At 27.2% G+C, this 20418-nt stretch overlaps 3 protein-coding genes across 5 annotated transcripts; 2 read left to right on the top strand and 1 right to left on the bottom strand.

The window, feature by feature from the left end:
• Positions 1–1319: 1319 nt before the first annotated feature.
• On the top strand, positions 1320–9955 carry LOC110628551. 3 transcript variants are annotated; one of them, XM_043948939.1, is made up of 9 exons: positions 1320–1613; positions 2183–2268; positions 3011–3157; positions 3331–3439; positions 4608–4731; positions 5634–5904; positions 6380–6619; positions 7551–7844; positions 9611–9955. In XM_043948939.1, the coding sequence occupies exons 1-7, from the start codon at positions 1490–1492 to the stop codon at positions 6485–6487; spliced, it is 969 nt and encodes a 322-aa protein (XP_043804874.1). In that variant the 5' UTR covers positions 1320–1489; the 3' UTR covers positions 6488–6619; positions 7551–7844; positions 9611–9955. The 3 variants fall into 3 exon arrangements, with proteins under 3 accessions (XP_043804874.1, XP_043804873.1, XP_021630968.1); XM_043948938.1 differs by having other exon boundaries at positions 7545–7844; XM_021775276.2 differs by having other exon boundaries at positions 6380–7844.
• Positions 9510–9955, top strand: LOC110628552. Its single transcript, XM_021775277.2, has one exon. The coding sequence runs from the start codon at positions 9625–9627 to the stop codon at positions 9865–9867; it is 243 nt and encodes an 80-aa protein (XP_021630969.1). The 5' UTR covers positions 9510–9624; the 3' UTR covers positions 9868–9955.
• Positions 9956–14574: 4619 nt separating this feature from the next.
• On the bottom strand, positions 14575–15336 carry LOC110628574 (E3 ubiquitin-protein ligase RHA2B). Its single transcript, XM_021775320.2, has one exon. The coding sequence runs from the start codon at positions 15288–15290 to the stop codon at positions 14799–14801; it is 492 nt and encodes a 163-aa protein (XP_021631012.1). The 5' UTR covers positions 15291–15336; the 3' UTR covers positions 14575–14798.
• Between the last annotated feature and the right edge of the window lie 5082 nt (positions 15337–20418).

Below are 20418 nucleotides of genomic sequence, written 5' to 3'. Positions count from 1 at the left end.
TATAAGAGTTATATATCTATTTCTGTGGTTGGCTTTTCTTAAAAGTTTATTGATTTGGTTGTTTCGAAAAGTAATATTTAATGAAGGTTTGGGTTTCCGGCATCGTAATGATGACGTCAGTCGTAAAATCTTATTCGAGTTTTATCTCGTAAAAACCTTTTTCTGTGGCTTTATTTGAGAAAAAAAGAGTAGTATCTTTGCTAAATTATCTTATGTAAGGGTTTAAATAGCCATTTGAGGAGTATTTTTGTCAAATTATCTTATATTGCCAAATTATCTTATGTAGGGATTTGATTTTAAATGATTATAAATCTTTATTAAACTCTAGAACTGATATTTCTGTTAAATAAATTTGTCATAATACTATTCTAACTGCTTATACTTTAATTAGAAAATTTATTACACATAATCGTTTCTATTTAGAATGATATTTTTTTTTATTTGATGAAATTTTATTAATGCAATTAGTAATTTTACTTTAAATATATATATTAAAGTATTTGTTTACTCCTTGTACTTTAAAGTACACATTAATTAGTTGATAATTTTTTAAATTATTAATTATTTAGTTTATTGCAAAAATTAAATAATTATTATTTAATCGTGAAATGTAAAATTTAAATATTTATTATTTTAAAATTGCAGAGACTAAAATGATTAAAATTATAAGGATTTAATAATTGTGATTTTAAAATTACAGGATTTACTTTGAAATTGTAGATTTTAATTGGAGAGAAATGCAATTTTATTATTTCTAATATTAAGGATCTTTATAAATGGAGGGTTAAAATAGTTAATGATTTGAAAATATTAAGACTAGATAGTTAATAATATGAAAATATAAAGAATATTTAGTCATTTTTGAAAATAAAATAATAAAATAATTAGTTTTGCTAAAATACAAAGGTTAAATAATTAAATTTAAAAAAAAATATGGAATGACTGGATAAATAGATTTAAAATTTGGAAATTTTGTTAGTGTAATTATCAAAATTTAAGGATGAAGTAGTAAATATTTATAAATTATGAGAAGCTTGTGATAGTTATGTGTTATTATTTGGGATAATTATTATTTAGTTTTTAAAATTTAGTGATTTTAATTTTAAAAAATATATTAAAATATTTATAAAATATTAAAAAAATTATTAATTAATTTTTTTATTTAATGAGAAAATTTTAAAATGAAAGATTAATTAGATTTTTTTTTTTTATAAAATTGAGGAAACGTTTAATAAATTTTTTAAATTAATAAATAAATTTTAATAAATTTAAAAGACTAAATAGATATTTATTATTATTATTATTATTGAATTTTCACTTGTGTTTGCGTTCATCTTCAGAACCAAAAACTCGGAGTAGACCTTCACACAGCATAGTCAACTTCAGGGGGTTTTAATTTCACCTCTATCTCCATGAATGAAATCTTTATACTCTCAATTTAAATTGTAAATAAATAAATTTAATTCATATTCGCTCGGGTCAAATTCCAATGGCTGACGATTCAGGCTCCTCACCTTTAATCCCTCCCTCTCCGATCACCGAAACCAGCGAGATCGACCTGGAGGCCGGTCCTGGGGAGCAAACTCAATGCCGAATTTGCCTTGAAACTGACGGTAATTTTTGTCCTTCTCTCCCCAAATCCCAAAGCCTCTCGTTTTTTCCTAGATTTCACGATTTCTAACGCCTTATTGTCATTTGTGGGGAATCGGACGAAGTATCACTCGTTTGAATTGTACTCATTTGGATGTATATTGAACGTGTTTTTGCCTGGACTGCTGAAAATGTGGATTTTTTTTGTCAGCAATTTGTTAAAGTTGTTCTTTTGGGCTGAATTTGTTCTTTTCTGAAATTTTGCTCTTTTTTTTTTCCAAAAAAAAAGTTACTAGTATTGTCATTATTGTCTATACGCGATTGGCGGTAACTGCAACAGTTGGAAATTGAGAGCAATGATGCGACTTGACTCTGAAGCTTTTGCTGTTTTGTTTGTCATTTTTCTTCGCGTCTCAGTACTCAAGTCTTATTGGTCTGCATAAGAGCTTTAATGGATTGGTTTTATCTAAAGAAGACGATCAGATTTGTTAGCTTTTTGCCCTTTCTTTAACATGCTCTATTATGTGCATGTTTGAGTTCAGCTGAACATTTTTTACTGATCCCATTTATTTCATACCTTTTGTCCACTTAGGTAGGGATTTCATTGCTCCATGCAAATGCAAAGGAACATCAAAATATGTCCATAGGGAATGTTTGGACCATTGGCGAGCTGCGAAGGTATCATTGCCACCTTCATTTTCTTTATTCTCGATTCCTGATTGCTAAATTAGTAACTATCATTTCTTATATGGGCTTAGTGATATAGGTTTACCATGTTACAGATGACCCAATGTTGCTCATGCAACTGCAATTTGTGATGTGGGTCTACTTGTGGTCTGACTGAAGCACTCTTGAGAGGCCAATTATCAGTCAAACGGTGTTGATCAAAGTTTTTCCTTAATTATTAGGACGATCTTCTTGGATAATATTTGAAATAAAATGTCTGTGTAAGACGCAATTGAACTGAAATTTGTTTGTGTACTTTAATATTGCATTCATTATGTTTGCTGTGCAATATATCTTATGTTCATGTTAAATGCATTTTTTTTTCTGATTAACTGATTAGTATGATCTTGGCAGCCTTAACTTCTTTTAGAGCAGACCTCCTATCGATACTTGATATGGACACACTGTCATCATCCACTTCATATGGCTGAACTGCATGTATTATTGTTTATACAATTTTTTAATTTGGCCATCTGGAGGCAGTATGTGGATTGTCTTGGATATGTTTGTAGAACTATATTGTTTTAGTTGAAGCCATTTGGTTTGTGCATTTTTTGTAGTGTATACTGACAAGCAACTGATGGTTGATGAAGAAAAAAACTTGTGCTTTTGCCATAATTTTGCATAATTTGACATGCATGCCCATTTACTTGTAGCTTTATTTTTGGCAATTATTTCTCTTTTGCTTTTGTAGGAAGGGTTTGCATTTGTTCATTGCACAACCTGCAAGGCCCCTTACCATTTAAGAGTTCATGTTGATGCAGATAGGAAATGGCGAACTCTGAAATTGCGATTCTTCGTGACTAGAGACATAGCATTTATATTTTTGGCTGTCCAGCTTGTAAGTCAGCGTTTCCTAATATATTTTGTTTTTTATTCTATTTCCCTAATTTATTTATTTTTACATTGTACTTTGTTTGCTATGTTGTTTGCTACCTCCCATCCCCACCCTTTTTTTTTTCTCTTTTCTCTGTTTAAAGAATTGATTGTGTTCTTTATGTTTATTGTGTGCAGGTTATTGCTTCACTTGGATATTTGGTGTATTTAATTGATAGTTATCAGCATTCTTGGCTTCGACACGCGTGGGGCTTTGATAATGAGCTTAGTTTCTATTACATATGTGGTAAATCTCAAGAACTCGAACTAATAGTTATCTTAATGCTTCTCAATGCATACATGTGGTTTCTGGAACCATTCATTTTTATTTTGGGAGATTTAGGTCTTTTCAGTAAAAGACTTGTCCACATGGAACTTTAATGATCTTGTCTTTGCATTTTAATGATTCAGAAAAATGCCTTAATTTTTTCATCTGAACTTCATTAGAACTTTGTACATTACCTCCCAAAATAATCATCTTATCACATAAAGGGGCAGCTATTTTTGTGATTTGAATTTTTGTCACTATTACAGACAAAAGGCTCTTAATCCACAAGGAACAAAAAAAAGAGAGTTAAATCTGTAAGTTTCATTGTTGTCTCCATGGCTTATTATCTTCTTTTTCTAGGGTAATTCCTCAAGCTTTTTTTGCTCACGATCATCAACTTGTTTAATAGCTTCTTCAAAATCTTCCATTCCATTCTTTTATAGCTTCTTTTATAGCATACTATACAGCTTCTGTTTGTATAGTATCATATTTTCTTTTGCACTTCTGTAATTCTGTGTGAATTTGCTTTTCCAGTGATGCATTGACATATCTATGTTAGATATGGCTATGCTATTTCAGATAGACTGCAACTCAACTTGTACTCAAGTAGCTATCTTTCATATTTTGAATCGGTGATGCTTCCAGCTTTCTTTACATGTACTTGTTTCCTCTTTTGGTCCTTTCTTGTCTTGCCACAAATCCATCTCTATTCTTTTCAGCTACACTAATTTTATGGAGATTTTATTTTTTGTACTGCCAAATACACAAGTATAGGGTATACTAGGCTTAATTTTAGATGCATATTCTATGGATTGCCTTTCGGTCTAACAGAAACTTTGTTGCCACATAGCATTCTATCTGTACTTCCCCATTTTATCTCACATTGATCTGACTGCAGCTGCCGATTATTTTTGGTGGATGTTTGTTCCGCTTTACCTTGTTGCTATAGCTTTTTTCAAGTTTTATTTGATCAGTGGATTGGACTGCTTATGTTGCTCTCTGAGCTCAAAATTTCTTATTGATGTTGTAATCTACATGAAGATAAAACAGAATTAACCATTGTACTTTTAGGATTCACGTGCTAATCTGTTGTACTTTATGCTAGAATATGTGGTTGGCATCTTTATGTAAATGTGTTGCTGTGCAGGATCGCTGCTTTTTTTTGCTTTGCTAGGGCTATCTGGGTGCTTCATTACTTGTTATGATCAGAGGGTTCGCAGTGATTTGACTCAGCCTTGTCGAGAATTATGTTTCTGTTGCTGTCAGCCTGGGTATATATCTACTATTTGTTATTTTAGAAGCTGATGCATATGACATAGTTGATTATGGTTTGATTCTTACAGGAGTTATGAGAATGATAAAGTTTTATTTGTTCGTTTCTTGTGGCTTGTTTATTTTTGGAGCATTTAAACTGCTTTTTCCTCGATAAACTATGAGTATCGTACATAAGTTGAGAGTTTAGTTCCTTATTGTGTCTGCAATATTGATGGAAGGAATGACGAATTCAGAAAGCCTTCCCAGTATTGAAGAATCTTAAAATCATTAATTGAATTGTTTTTACCGTGAAACATTTGTTACAAACTCTGCCCATAAAGGGAGCATATAACCAGTTCCTCCTTTTCTGTGAGTTTGAAATTAAGAGGCCTTTTGTGGAGTACATGTTTTCCTTATCATTGTGAATGCTATTGTCACTATCATGCATTTCTTGTACTTTCTAGAACTCTCATCCATTGAATTGAGGTTTCTGATGTTTTTTCTTGCCTTTTTTTTTTAATCCTGTTTGAGCAATGGAAAGGATGGAGGTTTTTTCTAGTAATTTTGAGTCCTGTCTTTGAAAGCTAAAATTTTAATGTCCTTACTTTTTGCATTATGCAACCAAATTTTCTGCCTAAGTTGGGTCAGCCTTCTTTCTCTTCTCCCTCCTGTGTTGTAAATGATGAATAGAGAGGATGATCATCACGAATCACACTGCCTCTCTTGCCTTGGTGCTGACTTGTACTGGAATATTGTGCAAATAATAAAATGATACTGCAAAAGAATTGCCTGGATATTCAATGAATAAGTCATACTTGCTCTTGGAGTTCCTTTTCGTCTTTTAAGCTGTGGCTATTGGATTCACTGAGTAGACCTATTGATAATTCTGGTTATCCATTTGGTTTTCTTTTTTTTGCAGATTGTGTGCAGACTGCCATCTACCTGGCACTCTTTGTATGTGGACTGACTGTACCACTTGCTGTGAAAGCTGTGCAAGTGCAGCTGGTGAATGTGGTTGCTTAGGAGGTGCTGGTGAAGCAGGGCTACCATTGTTATTTGTAATGGCTTTGATTGTGGTTGGACTCTTTACAGTGATTGGCATATTCTATAGTGTTTTAGTAGCTACGATGGTGGGACAGCGAATTTGGCAACGGCATTATCACATACTAACAAAAAGGATGCTAACAAAAGTGAGTGTCTAAACTGTTTATGTTTAGATCTCATAAGGGCCAAAGATCTTTCTGCACTCGATTTTTTCATGGCATTATGTTACTGATTAAAAGTTGGTTGGTATTCCTGATTTGAAATATCTCTTATTCACTTTGTTTTCACATCACAACATTTGTTGCTGGTTGGTGTGTCACATTTTAGGCTTAGGTGTAAGATTAGTTGTTGGTTGTTTTAGTAGTTGATAATTATTTTAATAGCTACTATTTTAGTAGTTGGTAGTTGTTACGATAGTGGTTAGCCAAGCCAAAAGTTAAAAAGAAGTAACTTTTCATAATTTACTCAGCTTATCTCTAAATACGTCAAAGCACTAAATACTTCCTTAAAAATTGCCAAACAGGGCCTTAATCTTTGACACATGAGCAAATTTTATTTCACTAAATATTATAACTTGGTTTGAGTTTTTCATTTTATTTTATTTTTTAATTCTTCCTTCAGGAATATGTGGTTGAGGATGTTGATAGCGAGACGATGGGATCTGATTGGTCTCCTCCACCTCTCCCACCTGAACATGTTCAGCATTTGCAAGTTCTGGGTCTCCTATGAGTAAAGACGAGATACAATTGATCACAGTAATAGCATACTTTAGAGATTGACTGTTTCTCTATTTTGGGAGGTTAGACTATACTACGGACCTCTAAACTTCATTTATTACGAAATGCTTGGTGCAGTTACTAGGTAAGAAAATATTTTTGTTCAAATTATCATTACAAATCTGTACAGGACAATTTGTGAAAAGCTCCTGGTATTGTTACAATGGTCTGATGAGTAAAGAAAGCTGAAACAAGGTGTTCTGAAAAATAACTAAATAAAGATGTCTCATTTTCTCTTCCATGCTTTTAAATTTTAATCTATTACAGAAGAAAGAACAGAACATCATTTTGTACTATATTTGTTTGGATTAACCTTGCATGCAATGTGTTGTCAAATATTTCTGACATGTTTCTTTAACTATTTATTCCATTTTTTTCTTCTTAATGTACTGGATAACCTGTTACTGTTTTGGCAATGCTCAATTCAATATTTTTACGCTGTTATTCTTTCTCAATTTGCCTCTGAACTTGTCATCAAAGGGCAAGGTACCCCAAATTAACTTTGTGGGCAAATCGCCTGTAAGTTTTGATTTTGATTTTTGTGGCAATAAGTCCCAATTCGTACTGAATTGAGCAAGTATTTTTTTTCGCTTTTCATCTATTATGAGACTTGATTATCCTTGGCCAGAGAAATTCATTAGGCAAATTGCTTACTTGAACCCTCTGTAACATAGCTTGAACCCATCTTTGACATTATAGAAATGCACAAAGATTCCAATTATCCTCCCACACGCATGCTCGTGTGCACATATACACACTTTAATTATCCTTTAAAGAAAGAATATAAAGGGATCTAAATTCTTAGTTTAGCAATGAAGTCACATGATATGCATAAACAAAAATAAGATGAGGACAAAAAATGATTCAATTATGTTATCCAAGAAACATAGTGTTAGGCAGCAATGACAATGGTTGGGAGCATATCATGTGAGCAAGCCCTATACAGTAGACATACTATAAGATCTTGCCTCATGTTTCGTCGCTATGTGATCATCTCTTTCTGTTTGAAGTTGTAGCATGTAGCGTGCTTGCTATGGAATTCTTGGGACACAGCAACTATTCCCAACATTGAAATATGCAGCCATGTGAAGCGACCATTTGCATATATGTACTTGGACTGGAATCCATTCACTCTTGGAAATTATTAGTTTAGAAATCCCATTTCTCTAATAATTTTCGCAGTGACTAAAGCCTAAGTGGACCATCAGTCGTGAGTCACCAACGCAGCTGCTGTGTGATTCGCGTGGACGGCAGGTGGCGGTAGACGTCAAAATCCCACAGGTGGTGGCTGGTCACGGGTCGCTGATGAGGTATTTTCCTATTTATTAGGTCTGTTTTGTTGATTTTCTTTTAATATTTTTCAAGTTTTTGTTTGGTTGGACGGATTCGTGGCACCGACTGCAGTGGTGATCCTTCCAAGCTTTTATCTAGTACAGGAATCCGCCGACTGAAAGTAAACAAATAATAGTGGAAACATAAAAAAGCTGGGTTCAGTGCATTATAAAAATTAATCAAAATCAATAATAAATTGATTAATTCGATTTTTAAGTTAAAATGATTTTTTTAAAAAAATATAAAAATTACAAAAATAACGTCAATTTTCCGTTTGGTTATTCATTGTGTTTTATTTCCTAAAAAATAATTTTTTTAAAACAATCACAGTTTGTAATATTAAGAATAATTTTTTTATCGAAGAGAAAATTAAACGATTTTTTAAACTTATTAATATTTTATTTTTAATATTATAATTAAATAATAAATTGTTTTAAGAAAATATTTTTATAAAAAAATATTTCTGAAAAATTAAATTATATGGAAATTATTTTTTTAAATATAAATTACTTTTATAGAGGTTGGAACTCCTAATTTTTAATTTTAATTAACAAATGGACTGGGTTAGGTCAAGTCCAATGTGTATTGAAAATTCTTTTGGACTTTCGATTTGGTCACTTAAAATCAACCTTTTTTTTTTTTTTTCAAATGAACCACCTGTTGCTGCGTGACGTGAGAGATTAAAGAAATTTATTGTTGAAATGTTATTCCAGGGTAGATGGTTTTGAAAGTCTTTTATAGTTATGAAAAATATTTTTAAATATAATTTATTTTTACAAATAAATAGAGGTTAAATTTTCTAATTTTATAATTTACTTTCTCTTAATTTAAAATTTTAATAATTTTATAATTTCTATAATTTTCAAAAATTTAATCATAGTATTATAAAACTTATGCAGATTCTACTTTTTAGAAGTTTGTAATTCAATACTATCTTCACTTCTTGAATTATTATATTACAAAATAAATTACTCTTGCATAAATTTCTATGATATCCTAAAAATTAAAAAAATATATATCTTTAAAGTTATGGGGATTACCAAAAAAAAGGACTAAAATGTAATTTTGGTACATAAAGAGTGTAGCTAAAGGCTAAATCGGGGAGCGGCCCGCCGACACCGCAACCTATGGAATCCACTTGTAGCAGTTCTTTCGGTTTTGTTTGATGGTTTGGGTTCCATAAAACCGCTTACCTTTTTCCCTTTCTCTTTTGCAATGACACGTACTCATGACTTTTATTTTTTTTCATTTAAAAATATTTTATTACTAATTAATTAATTAATTTCCACCTTTTAATTTTTTAAAAAAAAATCACATACAAATAAGAGTAAATATTTTCGATGAGGATTTTAAAAATCATTAATATTAAATCTGTACTGGTATTTAATTTCTAGATATTAGGAGGATTTTATTTAATTATTTATTTAAAGATGGGTTGGTTACGATTATTTAAAAATGGTGGGTTGGCATCCCAGTCCAAAAACAATTATGCAAACGTGTAATCTGCCACGTTCAAAACCAGCAAACCAAAAATTCTATTTAAAAAAAATATAATGATTTTTTTATTTATTCTTTTTTTTTTTAAAAAAAGAGTGGTAAAATAATTCACAAGCACTATCATTCATCCTTATCCATTCTAATGAAACTGCCCGTTTACGTGTCCTTCAACCTATAAATACCTTTCTTCTCCACTTTCTACATTCATCTTCAATCCATTAACTGCATCCTTTTACTAAAAAAACAGAGCAAATTTCTTCCATGGCTGACATTGCAATTCTGGTTGCTGAGGAGTACGAAAGGAGAGTGAAGAATTCAAGAAAGCTATCTAAAGCTTCAGATTCAGAGATGGAGGTTGTGAATTGGGTTTCTTTCTTGGCTCAGAATGTCAAGGACAAGGTTAGGGTTAGGGTTGCCGAAGAGAATATTGAAATTCCCAAGTGGATTTTGGAGCCCAAGTCCCAAGTTGGTGTTGCAGCTTCTAATGGATTCTTCTCTGCCTGACTTGTTTCTTAAATATTTTGGTTTGTGATTCTGTACAAATTTTATGTTTGCTTGTTTCGATATAGTAATACATGAGAAATTAATGTCATCTGAAGTTGTTTGAATCATGATTAGATTGGGAAATTCTTGCATTTTTTGGATTTTCAGCTTCAGATTTCTGGTTGCCAAACAGTAACTTGTGTATGGGTTCCTTAAAATTATTCATTATTGATTAGCAAAATTAGGCGGGCTTGAATCTCAATTCAATTTGTGGTCCAACCATGGAAAGAAAACCCCCCAAAAGAAAAAGGATCTTGCTTTTAAGTTTTCTTATAACATGTGCTGTTCTTCTTCTTGATTTGTCCAGTTCAAACTCACCCGTACAAACTTCAATTTCTGCAATCTAATTTTAATCTTCAGTTTTATTTTTTTTTAAATCACAAATTATTATTATTATTATTATTATATAATTTAAGTGAAACAAAAACCCAGTTTTGAGCTTATTTGGTCAATAAGGTATTGTTTGGAAGTAAGCATATGTCAAATATGTAAAGTCTTTGTTTATAGCTTTAAAATGATTTCTCACATGGAATTTGTTTTTTCAAAACTCCACACCAAACAATATTCTCTAATCTCTCTCTACTAGAAAAATAAAATAAAGTTACTTAACATATATTTTTCTGAATGATTTTTTATTATTATTATTTTAGAAAATTGAAAATATAGAGTTGTGGGAGGAAATGTATAATCGATACAAAGCTACAGTTCATCATTATTAGTATGGCCAACGATAACAATTTCCATCCTTTCTTAGCCATTAAGATTTTCCTTTTTCAATTTATTTGCTTTTATATTTTTAAATCAAAATTTTTAAATTTTTTTTAACTAAAGCTTTTTATTTGAAAATAAATTAAAATTTTGTAATTATTTTATAAAAATTTATTATTTGAATTTTAAAATGGATTTTATCAATACATTAATTAGGTATCATATCTGTATATATTAATTATCTTCTAATTAAATTTTATTTCATAATAAAAGATATAGTAATTAAGAATTATATATAATTAAAATTGAATTAAAACAATAGAATAGCATATCTTTGATAAGTTTGATAGGGGACTGTTCAGTTCAATTGAAAATTCTAAAAATAATATATACTAAAAAATTAAAAAAAAAAACTCATATCTATTCTGTATTATCTTAAGACACAAATAATCAGAATAATGTTTTAGTTATATGGAAAGGGATTGCTAACTCAAATTATATTCCTCGTTTTAAATGATGTGCTGGGAAATGCAATTAATTAATTAAAATGTTATAATTATAAGCCAAAGAGATAAGGTGGAATAATTCGGATATTCTCCTCTTAATTAGTTATTTTAATTTTTTAAAATTAATTTTGAATATAAAATATTTTTAGAATTTAACAAATAAAATTGTCCTAACACGAATTGAGATTAAAAGAAAAATTACGTTATAATCATTATTCTTATTTGAATGTTTGTATCAAATTCCTCATTGTTTTTATCGGAGAATTTAAGGCACATGTGAAAGGAAGATAAATATAAGTTTTTTATTACTAAATTTATTGATTTTTGAGTAAACTAATTATTAAATCTAGTGCACTTATTTTAATTATATATTATGCTTTAATTTTATAAATTTTAATTATATATCTATATTTAGATATTACTAATTGATTTTAATTTCAAACTTTAAAAAAATACTGAAATAAAATCACTTTGTGTCAATGTTATTGAAATTTAGTACTGGACAGAGGACATAATATAATTAAGGACAAATTACAATCTAGTATCTGAAATTTAATAAAAACTTTAATTTGGTCCTTCTTTTTTAATGAAAAAATATTCAATCTTTAAATTTTAATTATATAAACAGAAGCCATTATATTAAAATTTAGATTAAGAAAATTTATAATCATCTAGTTCCTATACTTTTTAATATCTAAGTTGATTTTTTTTTAATTTATGCCTGCCTAAGAAGGAATTTAATAAAAAAATATTTTATTAATAATAAAAAAAATATATAAAATGTCATTATTTTTTATTAAAATGATAGAGATTAAATCATAAATTTTATTAAATTTTATCCATTATATACTTATAAAATTACATAGAAATGTAATGAGTATAAATTTTAAATTATTATAAATAATTATTAATATATTTTAATATTAACAATAGAACATCATTTTGCTTTGTTATTTTAATAACCTCATTAATAACTTTTAAAGAAAATAGAAAAAAATACTAATATTAAATTAGATTTATTTACATAAATAATCTAGATTTTTTAAAAATGATAATTAATTATTAAAAATACTAAATAATTATTTATACAAATAATATGAAGAAAAGTGAAAATTAAAATATTCAAACATTTATAATTTCTCTAATGTTATAAGGTATTAATAAGTTGTTATACATGCAATAATGAATTTAAATTAAAACTTCAAAGTTATAAACAATTACAAATGAATATTACTAACTTTAAATTAAGAAAAATTAGAAAATAATTGCAAATAAATATTACTAACTTTAAATTTAAAAAAATAGAAAAATCGTGTAGTTTTTTTTTTTTTAACTTGACCTCATTAAGAATTTAAAGAAATTAAAAAAAATAAACTTTTTAAATTTGAACTTTAGTTTATCATATATAGATAAAGAAGTATTGAATTTAAATTTAAGTTTTTAAAGTTCTAATTAAAATTTAAAAATTAAATACTTTAATTGCTCCAATTAAATTGGAGAAAATAAGAGAAATATTTAAAAAATAGAAAAATAAAATACTAAGCAAATAAAAAAAATATATAGATTACTGTATAATTAAATAAATTCTGAGTTTTGGATATGTTTTAAGGCCCACTTCCATTACCAATAGTATTTGTTTATTGTCTAAGACAGCCCAATAAACAAATAGCAGACCCAACAGGTCAGCCTTCTGAGCTTATTTTGGTAGTTCCAATCTTTGATTCAATTTAATAATATTTTCATCTTTTTTTTTTTTAAATTAAAATTAAGCTTCCAAATTGCTTGGTATAAAACTTGAATTCGAATTTTCTGAACTATTCAAATTCATTGATTGCTGAAATTTGACTGGATTAAAGTCGAGTCTAGCAAGTAGCTCACTAATAAATGGATTCATTTATGTCTTTGAAAATTACATTAGCCGTTGGAATTTTATTGGTTGAAATTCAAATATCTTGACAGAAATTTAATTTTTTTCTTATGTATACATATTATATTTTTACAAAAGAATGGTGATGTCTGACTATAAATTTACATAATTATTTATTAGTAGATTTTATTTATGGTGCATGATTTTATGAAATAAAGTTGTGGTTATGACAAATTTTATTAAAAAAAAAAGAATAATTTTGATTAAAAATAATAAGATGAAATAATGAAATTTTTTAAAAGATATTTTGATGTCAATGTAGGTTGAAAATATCAAACAAATTGAAGTAGTCTGATATTTCCAAAAGTATAGGAATAAATGGTATGCAGTTATTGAGCTCAGAGAAATCATTCAGAGAAAAGTATGGAATAAAATGCATCAGACAAAAAAAAAAAAGTATTATGCCTATTGGCCAATACTCCATTACCTCTAGCCCCACAAGGAAGCTATCATTCTCCCTCATCCACCTTTTTGGATAAATTACTTTTAAATCTGTAAAGTATAATAAAATTAATGTACTAATTGTTCATGATTATTTTTAAAATAAATAAAATATTTATAATATTTTATGATTTTTAGATTATATCAAAATAAATAATTATATCCATCGAATTTTAAAAATAAAGAATTTTGTCTATGTATTTTAATTTTATCCATATGAAAAAACATATTATCTTCACAGTCGAATTATAAGAATTAAAATTAAATTTTTTTTTAAAAAGTACAGTTGTTTGGATGAGCCAATCGAAAACTTTTGTCAACGTCGGATATTGAATTGCATTTAACACCACAAGGTCTGACTTTATGTAAGTCTTTTTTTTTTTTTCAATAAGATAGCTTTTGAGCAATTTCTAAATTTGGTAATCCTTCAACTTTTAAAAATACACTTAATTAATTTTTCTTTTCAATATCACATTGTCGGTAATTTTTTTTAAATAATAATTTATTTATTAATTTAATATCTGTTCATGAAAAATAAAATTTTTAATTGATAAAAAATAATTTATTAATATGGGTTATTTAATTATCAAAATTTATTGTTTTAATTTGTATTTTTTGTTTATGTGAAAATATCAGTAAATATATCTTTGTAGAAATATTTGTATTCTATGTATATTTATTATTTTAATTATATGTATATTTCTTTTAACTAATTTAATAGAAATATTTAATTTAAATATATATACATATATATATATATATATATATAAACAGACACAGGCTTCCCATCACTCCCAAGGACTTACTTGCATTGGTGGTTCAACTGTCTTCATCGTACATCAATTTTTACTGCCCTTTCTGTAATCTCATTGATATTTATTATTTTATTTATCTATTTTATGTTTATTTTATGATTCAGCAGTTGATATTTTCATTCCACTTGTCTCTGCTTAATTAGCTTTATCTATTACAATCCCAATTCTCATAAAGATCAAAACACTAATACAAAGATATTCAGCAACTGAACTTTTGATTCAACACTCATACGACATACCATACACCGGAGCTTCATAGAATCAGAGTAGAAAAGCAAAGCAAAGCAATCACCCATTTTGATTTTTCAAACAAATCCTAATCCTCTGTACAAAGTAATTTCTTCAATTAATGTGGATCGTAAAGATATAAGTAAATGATTAATCTCCAAGGAATACCAAAAATTTCTTGTTTAAGCATTATGAAGAAACAAGGATAAGAGTAATATCTGTGGATTTTAATTTATACAAGGAAGAGGAGGAAGAGGAGGAAAGAAACTAGAAAATCCTCTGTAAACCATTACCATGTAAAGCAGAAAGCAAGAAAATCATCTCCTCATCACTCCCATCATACTGATCCGTCTGGTCTCGAAGGCGATGATAATCAGCAACAATCTCATCGGGCAACACCTTTGTCCGGCAAAGAGGGCAAGTAGCCAAATATTGCTGCAGCCATTTGTCGAGGCAATCCTTGTGAAATGTGTGCTTGCATTTCAAATTCCTAACACTTTCTCCTTCCAAAAATTCCGATAAACAAACTGAGCATTCTATTACCAATTGCTCTCTCAGCATTTCTGTGTAGAGAATTGCTGGATTTTTCTCTTCAATCAGCTGCAGATATTCGGTTGTGCTGATCGCGTTGCGGTTATCGGAACTGGTGATGCTTCCGGTGACCGACCGGAATAGAATTACGGCTTCGAGTGCTAAGAGGCAGAAGAAAACTGTAGCTACGGTGTAGAGGCGAGCGAGGAATTCATAGAGAGTAGACATGGCTGCTTAAAGATTGAAAGAAACTGGATGACTGAATGAGTAACTTTTTGTATGATAATATACCGATCTTATCATTTCATGTTTCTTTCCCCTGTGAAGTTATCGATTTTCCATGTTACCTAATTCTGGTTGGAACACGTGGAATGCCACAATTCATTTCCTCTTCTTTTTGAGGGAGTGACTATTCCCTTTCTTTCCTCAAAATTTTTTAAACTAAAATGAAATGAATATTTTCATTTTCAACGTGACAATTATTTAAAAAAAAATATTTTTTATATTTTAATAATTTTATTAATACGTTTATATATAAATTTATTAATATATTATGTTTTTCAAATTAAAATTAAATAATAAATGAACTATTAAAGCCTTTTTTTTTTTAATAAATGAATTAGGTAATTAGATAATAATAGGAAACTTCCTTGATCACATACACCTGAATCCTTTAATTATTTATTGAACTATTAAAGCCTACCTTTTTCTAAATTGGAAAAAACAATCAAAATAAGTTTATCTTTTAAAGTGTATGATAATGGCGAATTTTTTTTATCAATTTGAGATTAAAAAAATTATTTTGTTATAAATATATATAAAATTATTGAATTAAATAATTAAAATAATAAAAATTAAATTTACATTGATATAATTGTACACGTTTAATTGTAGAATAATATTAATTTTATAATATTAAATTTATATACTGTTAATAATATTTTTTAATTTCAATATTAATGATAAATATATTAAGTATTAATATATTAAAAATATTAATATTTAAAATTATGAATTCACATTATTGTTTATAATTTATTAAAGAAAAATAGATTAATTAATTAATTAATATAAATATTAAATTATAAAAATTAAATTTATATTTTATTAAACTGTTTTATGCAACTGTATATTTCTAATCATAAAATAATATTAATTTATAATATTAAAATTATATAGTATTTATAATATTTTTAACTTAAATATTAATAATAAAATATATTAATATTTAGAGTTATAAGATAAAATTATGATATAATTAGATGTTGTACGACATCATGGATTTTTTTATGATTGATTAAATTAATTAATTAATTAATTAAGTAATTAATTTATTTTATGATTAAATTAATTAATTAATTAATTTTTTCTTAATAAATTATAAAAAAACTCAAGTAATCTTCTACAATAATTTAATAGCAAAATAATACCATAATTTTAAATACTGTATGTGATTGAATTATTTATAATTTATAAGAAGAAAAATAAATATTAACTAATTAATTTATTATATAATTAGATTAATTAAGTAATTAAATGTATAATTATTTTTAAAATTATAAAACAATATTATTATATAATTAAATGTGTGTCAGATGTATTATTTAATTATAATATTATTATATTAATATGTTAAAAATAACAAAATATATTATAAAAAATAATTGAAAAATTATATCATTGAATAAATATGTACAATACTACTAAATTATTTTTATACATTTAATTATAACATAATATTAATTTTATGACATTAAAATTAAATAGTAATAATAATTTTTTATTTAAATATTAATAATAAAATATATTAAATATTAATATATTAAAAATTATAAAAAATATTTATTATAATAAAAAACATAATATAAATAATATTATTAAATTAATATAATATAAATATATTATTATAATATATTAATAATTAAAAAAATAATAAAAAAAAACTTTGGCTTAGCTCCATTATAAGTGTCACCAGGCCATAATTGAAGATTTCGACGGGCAGTGCCGATCGATGTATTTAAAAAGAAAATTATAGCGCTTTTTTAAAATGCAGCAGAGTTTGGTGCGATTATAAAACGCATCTAATGTAAATTTTGACCGTTATAAATATTTTTTCCAAATTTCAAATGGGCAAAAAGTCCGGATATGGTTGCATGCCATTGGTCATCATTTTAAACGGATTTAACGAGGTTGTGAGATTATCATCCCCGCAGTGCATAATAGTCTCCAGTGTACTATGTGATGGGCAAACCAGACACAAAGTGGGCCTGAGCCTGGGCCGGATGGTGTTGCATTGCCTGTTTTTTCTTTTTTGCTTTTTTTATTGGATTTATTTATTAAAATAATAATTAAAATTTAAGCTGCGGGCAACACCATGGAGATCATTAGTCCTTCTTCAGGCACCGTCGGATGAATCATCGGTAAAATCAACACGGGACCAAATACCAAATAGCTCGAATGATAATATATTTTGGTTAAAATTGATTTAAACTTATTATTAACATTATAATAAATTTTAATAAAATTAAAATTTTAGAATATTTCTGTATATTAACAAAAACGTTTGAATTAATAGACCAAATTAAAATTTGTAAAAAGAAAAATAATTTCTTTGTGCATAACTTATCAGATATATTCTTAAGAAATTTTAATCAAAATCTCCCAACAGGAGTTATACAATGAGATTAATTATAATAGAATATATATATATATATATATATATATATATATATATATATATATATATATATATATATATATATATATATATATATATATGGCAAAAAATATGCTTAACGCAGACTCAACATATAATAAAAGAATTTATATAAAAATAAATACAACCATATATTTATATTTTAAATTCACTATAAACCAAATTCATGCATTACTCTTCGAATTTGCAGAAATAATAAGTTATTTTTATTTTATTTTGCCCTCATACCATCTAACTAAAATTTTTTAAAAAATCCAACTAAAAAAATAGTTATTTTAAAAAATTCAAGACTTGGATCCATCAAGAGAATCTAACACCTGTGATGTGACGAGGAGTAAGATAGCAGGTTTGATTACACCATGGCTCTATCATCATGCACGCTGAAGGAAATTAAATGATACATGGGCAAACAGGTGCATCCGTACATACGACTCTGTGTGTTAGGAATAGTTGATACTGTAGCAGAATAACGATTATATGTGACTCGAAAATAAAATAAAAAAAATAAGAGAAACAAGTGATTTCTCAAATTGACTTGAACATATATTTATAAACTTTATTTTCGGTGGATTTTATAAGAACGTTATAGTACAAAATTTGAATATAAATGAAAATCAGAAAAAATAAAGATTTTTTTGGGTACTGGGTAGTATTAATCTAATAAATTAAATAAGAAAATTAACAATTGATAAGTGATTAAGTTGCTATCACTTATTAGGTTGCATGATCATCTAACTGAAATCCCTTCCAATTGGATAAAAGAAGTAGATAATTTAAACAATCACCGTTAAAAAATTCATATGGAACTTTATAAGTGAAGGCTGCTATATTTTCCATTCATGTGCAAAATAATAAAAAAAATTATAAAAAATAAATTTATTCATAATTTATTATGTTTTAAATTTTTTTATATGCACGTGTTATTTATTTATAATATTCAATATAATAAATTTTAAACAACTATTTAATTGTAGAAATCAAGAGATTAAAATAATATTTTTAATTAAATTAGTTATTTATTTCCACCAATTAATTTCACGTTTGGCGATAGCTTTGATTCGTTTATTCTAATCCTTTCATAGTGGAATTAATAATATAAATTTCATTTTCTTTTTCCATTTTATCCAAAATTATAAAGGAAGTACTTGTAGTGTCCATTTCAATAGTCGCAATTGCACAACTATTTAGCACAAGCAATAGATAAAAGATGATGAATAGTGGACTACAACAACTCACATACAGCTGAAAATAATAAATTATTTTACACTATTAAATTATTTAATTAAATAAAAAATAAAATAGTCCGGTCCAAATTGATTCAAATAATTTTTAAACTCACTTTTCACTTAAATCAAAATAGTTAATGTGGGACAGAAGTCGCATTAGAAACTGAATCGGATACAATGGCTAAATAAAAAATGGACTCTCGAATATTGTAGTTTATTAATACCTTGAATGGCTCTATCTTGTCTCATACGGTAGCTCTTTCTGTGCGCAGGTCCATTAACTCTGCATAAATTTATCTGTCTAATTTAGAGTGATTTTAATACCAATTGAAACAGTACGGTCTAAATTGATCCAAATAATTTTTGTATCTATTTTTCACTTAATTCAGAATGATTAACTCAAATTATTTAATAGTTTTGTGCTCTATATTATATATAATTTAGATTTTTTATAATCTATATGGGATAAAACTGAAAAAAAAAAAAATAAACATCACAAAAAAATTTTAAAAATTATTATATAATATCACATATATATTTTTAATATAATTAAATTGATTTATTAAAAAATAAAATATTTCCAAACTCACTTAATGGAAAAGTGTGTTCAACCACTTTCCCAACCTAGGGATTAAGAGAAGGCAACAGAAAGACACAAATCCGAATTATTCAGAGGCTCTCTATAGTAAGGAAGGAAAGAAAAATGCCTCCCTAAATCTAGGGATAGATTTTGGCTTTTTTTTTTTTTTTGAAATTCATTATCTTTGTAGTTAAAACATACATAGGACGCATTAATTACCTACTGTCATCCGAGGTGGCAACGCATCATGTAATAGTAGCCACAAATCTCAATCTCATCGATTCTTTAATGAAAATTGGAAAGGATTGTGACATAACTTGTAAAATATTCATTATTTTTTATTGTTGGTATCACCAATTCCAACCTTATTAATAATTTAAACTCAATTGGTGATTCAATTACAATTGTAAACGAATGACATGGCCAGCATAATTCAATCATATTAAACAATTCAAAATATTTGGATTCACGAGTCAATAATACAGTCATCTTTCGCTTCCGAGGTGAAAAATTTTAATATAATTATAATTTGCTTATAAGAAAATGGACTCCATCTCAAAACTAAATATTTTCTGAATGAAAATTTTTTGTCAGCTCGGTTAGGTTCTAACTATAACTTCGTTTGGAAGAGTATTTTGTCTTCTCAACAAGTGTTGCAACGTGGGGTAAGGTGGCGAATTGGTGATGGTAAGCAGGTTTTTGTTGTTAATTGCCCTTGGATTCCTCGGGATATTGATTTTATGCCTTTAGATGAGTCGATATTTGTTCCTGAAGCCGTGAGAGTATGTGATTTGTTTGTTGAAGGTGAGCTGCGTTGGGATGTAGAGAAGCTAA

Source organism: Manihot esculenta, chromosome 12, assembly GCF_001659605.2.
Source record: "Manihot esculenta cultivar AM560-2 chromosome 12, M.esculenta_v8, whole genome shotgun sequence".
NCBI classification, from domain to species: Eukaryota; Viridiplantae; Streptophyta; class Magnoliopsida; order Malpighiales; family Euphorbiaceae; genus Manihot; species Manihot esculenta.
Note: the sequence above shows the minus strand (reverse complement) of the source record. Positions and strands in the feature narration are given on the sequence as shown.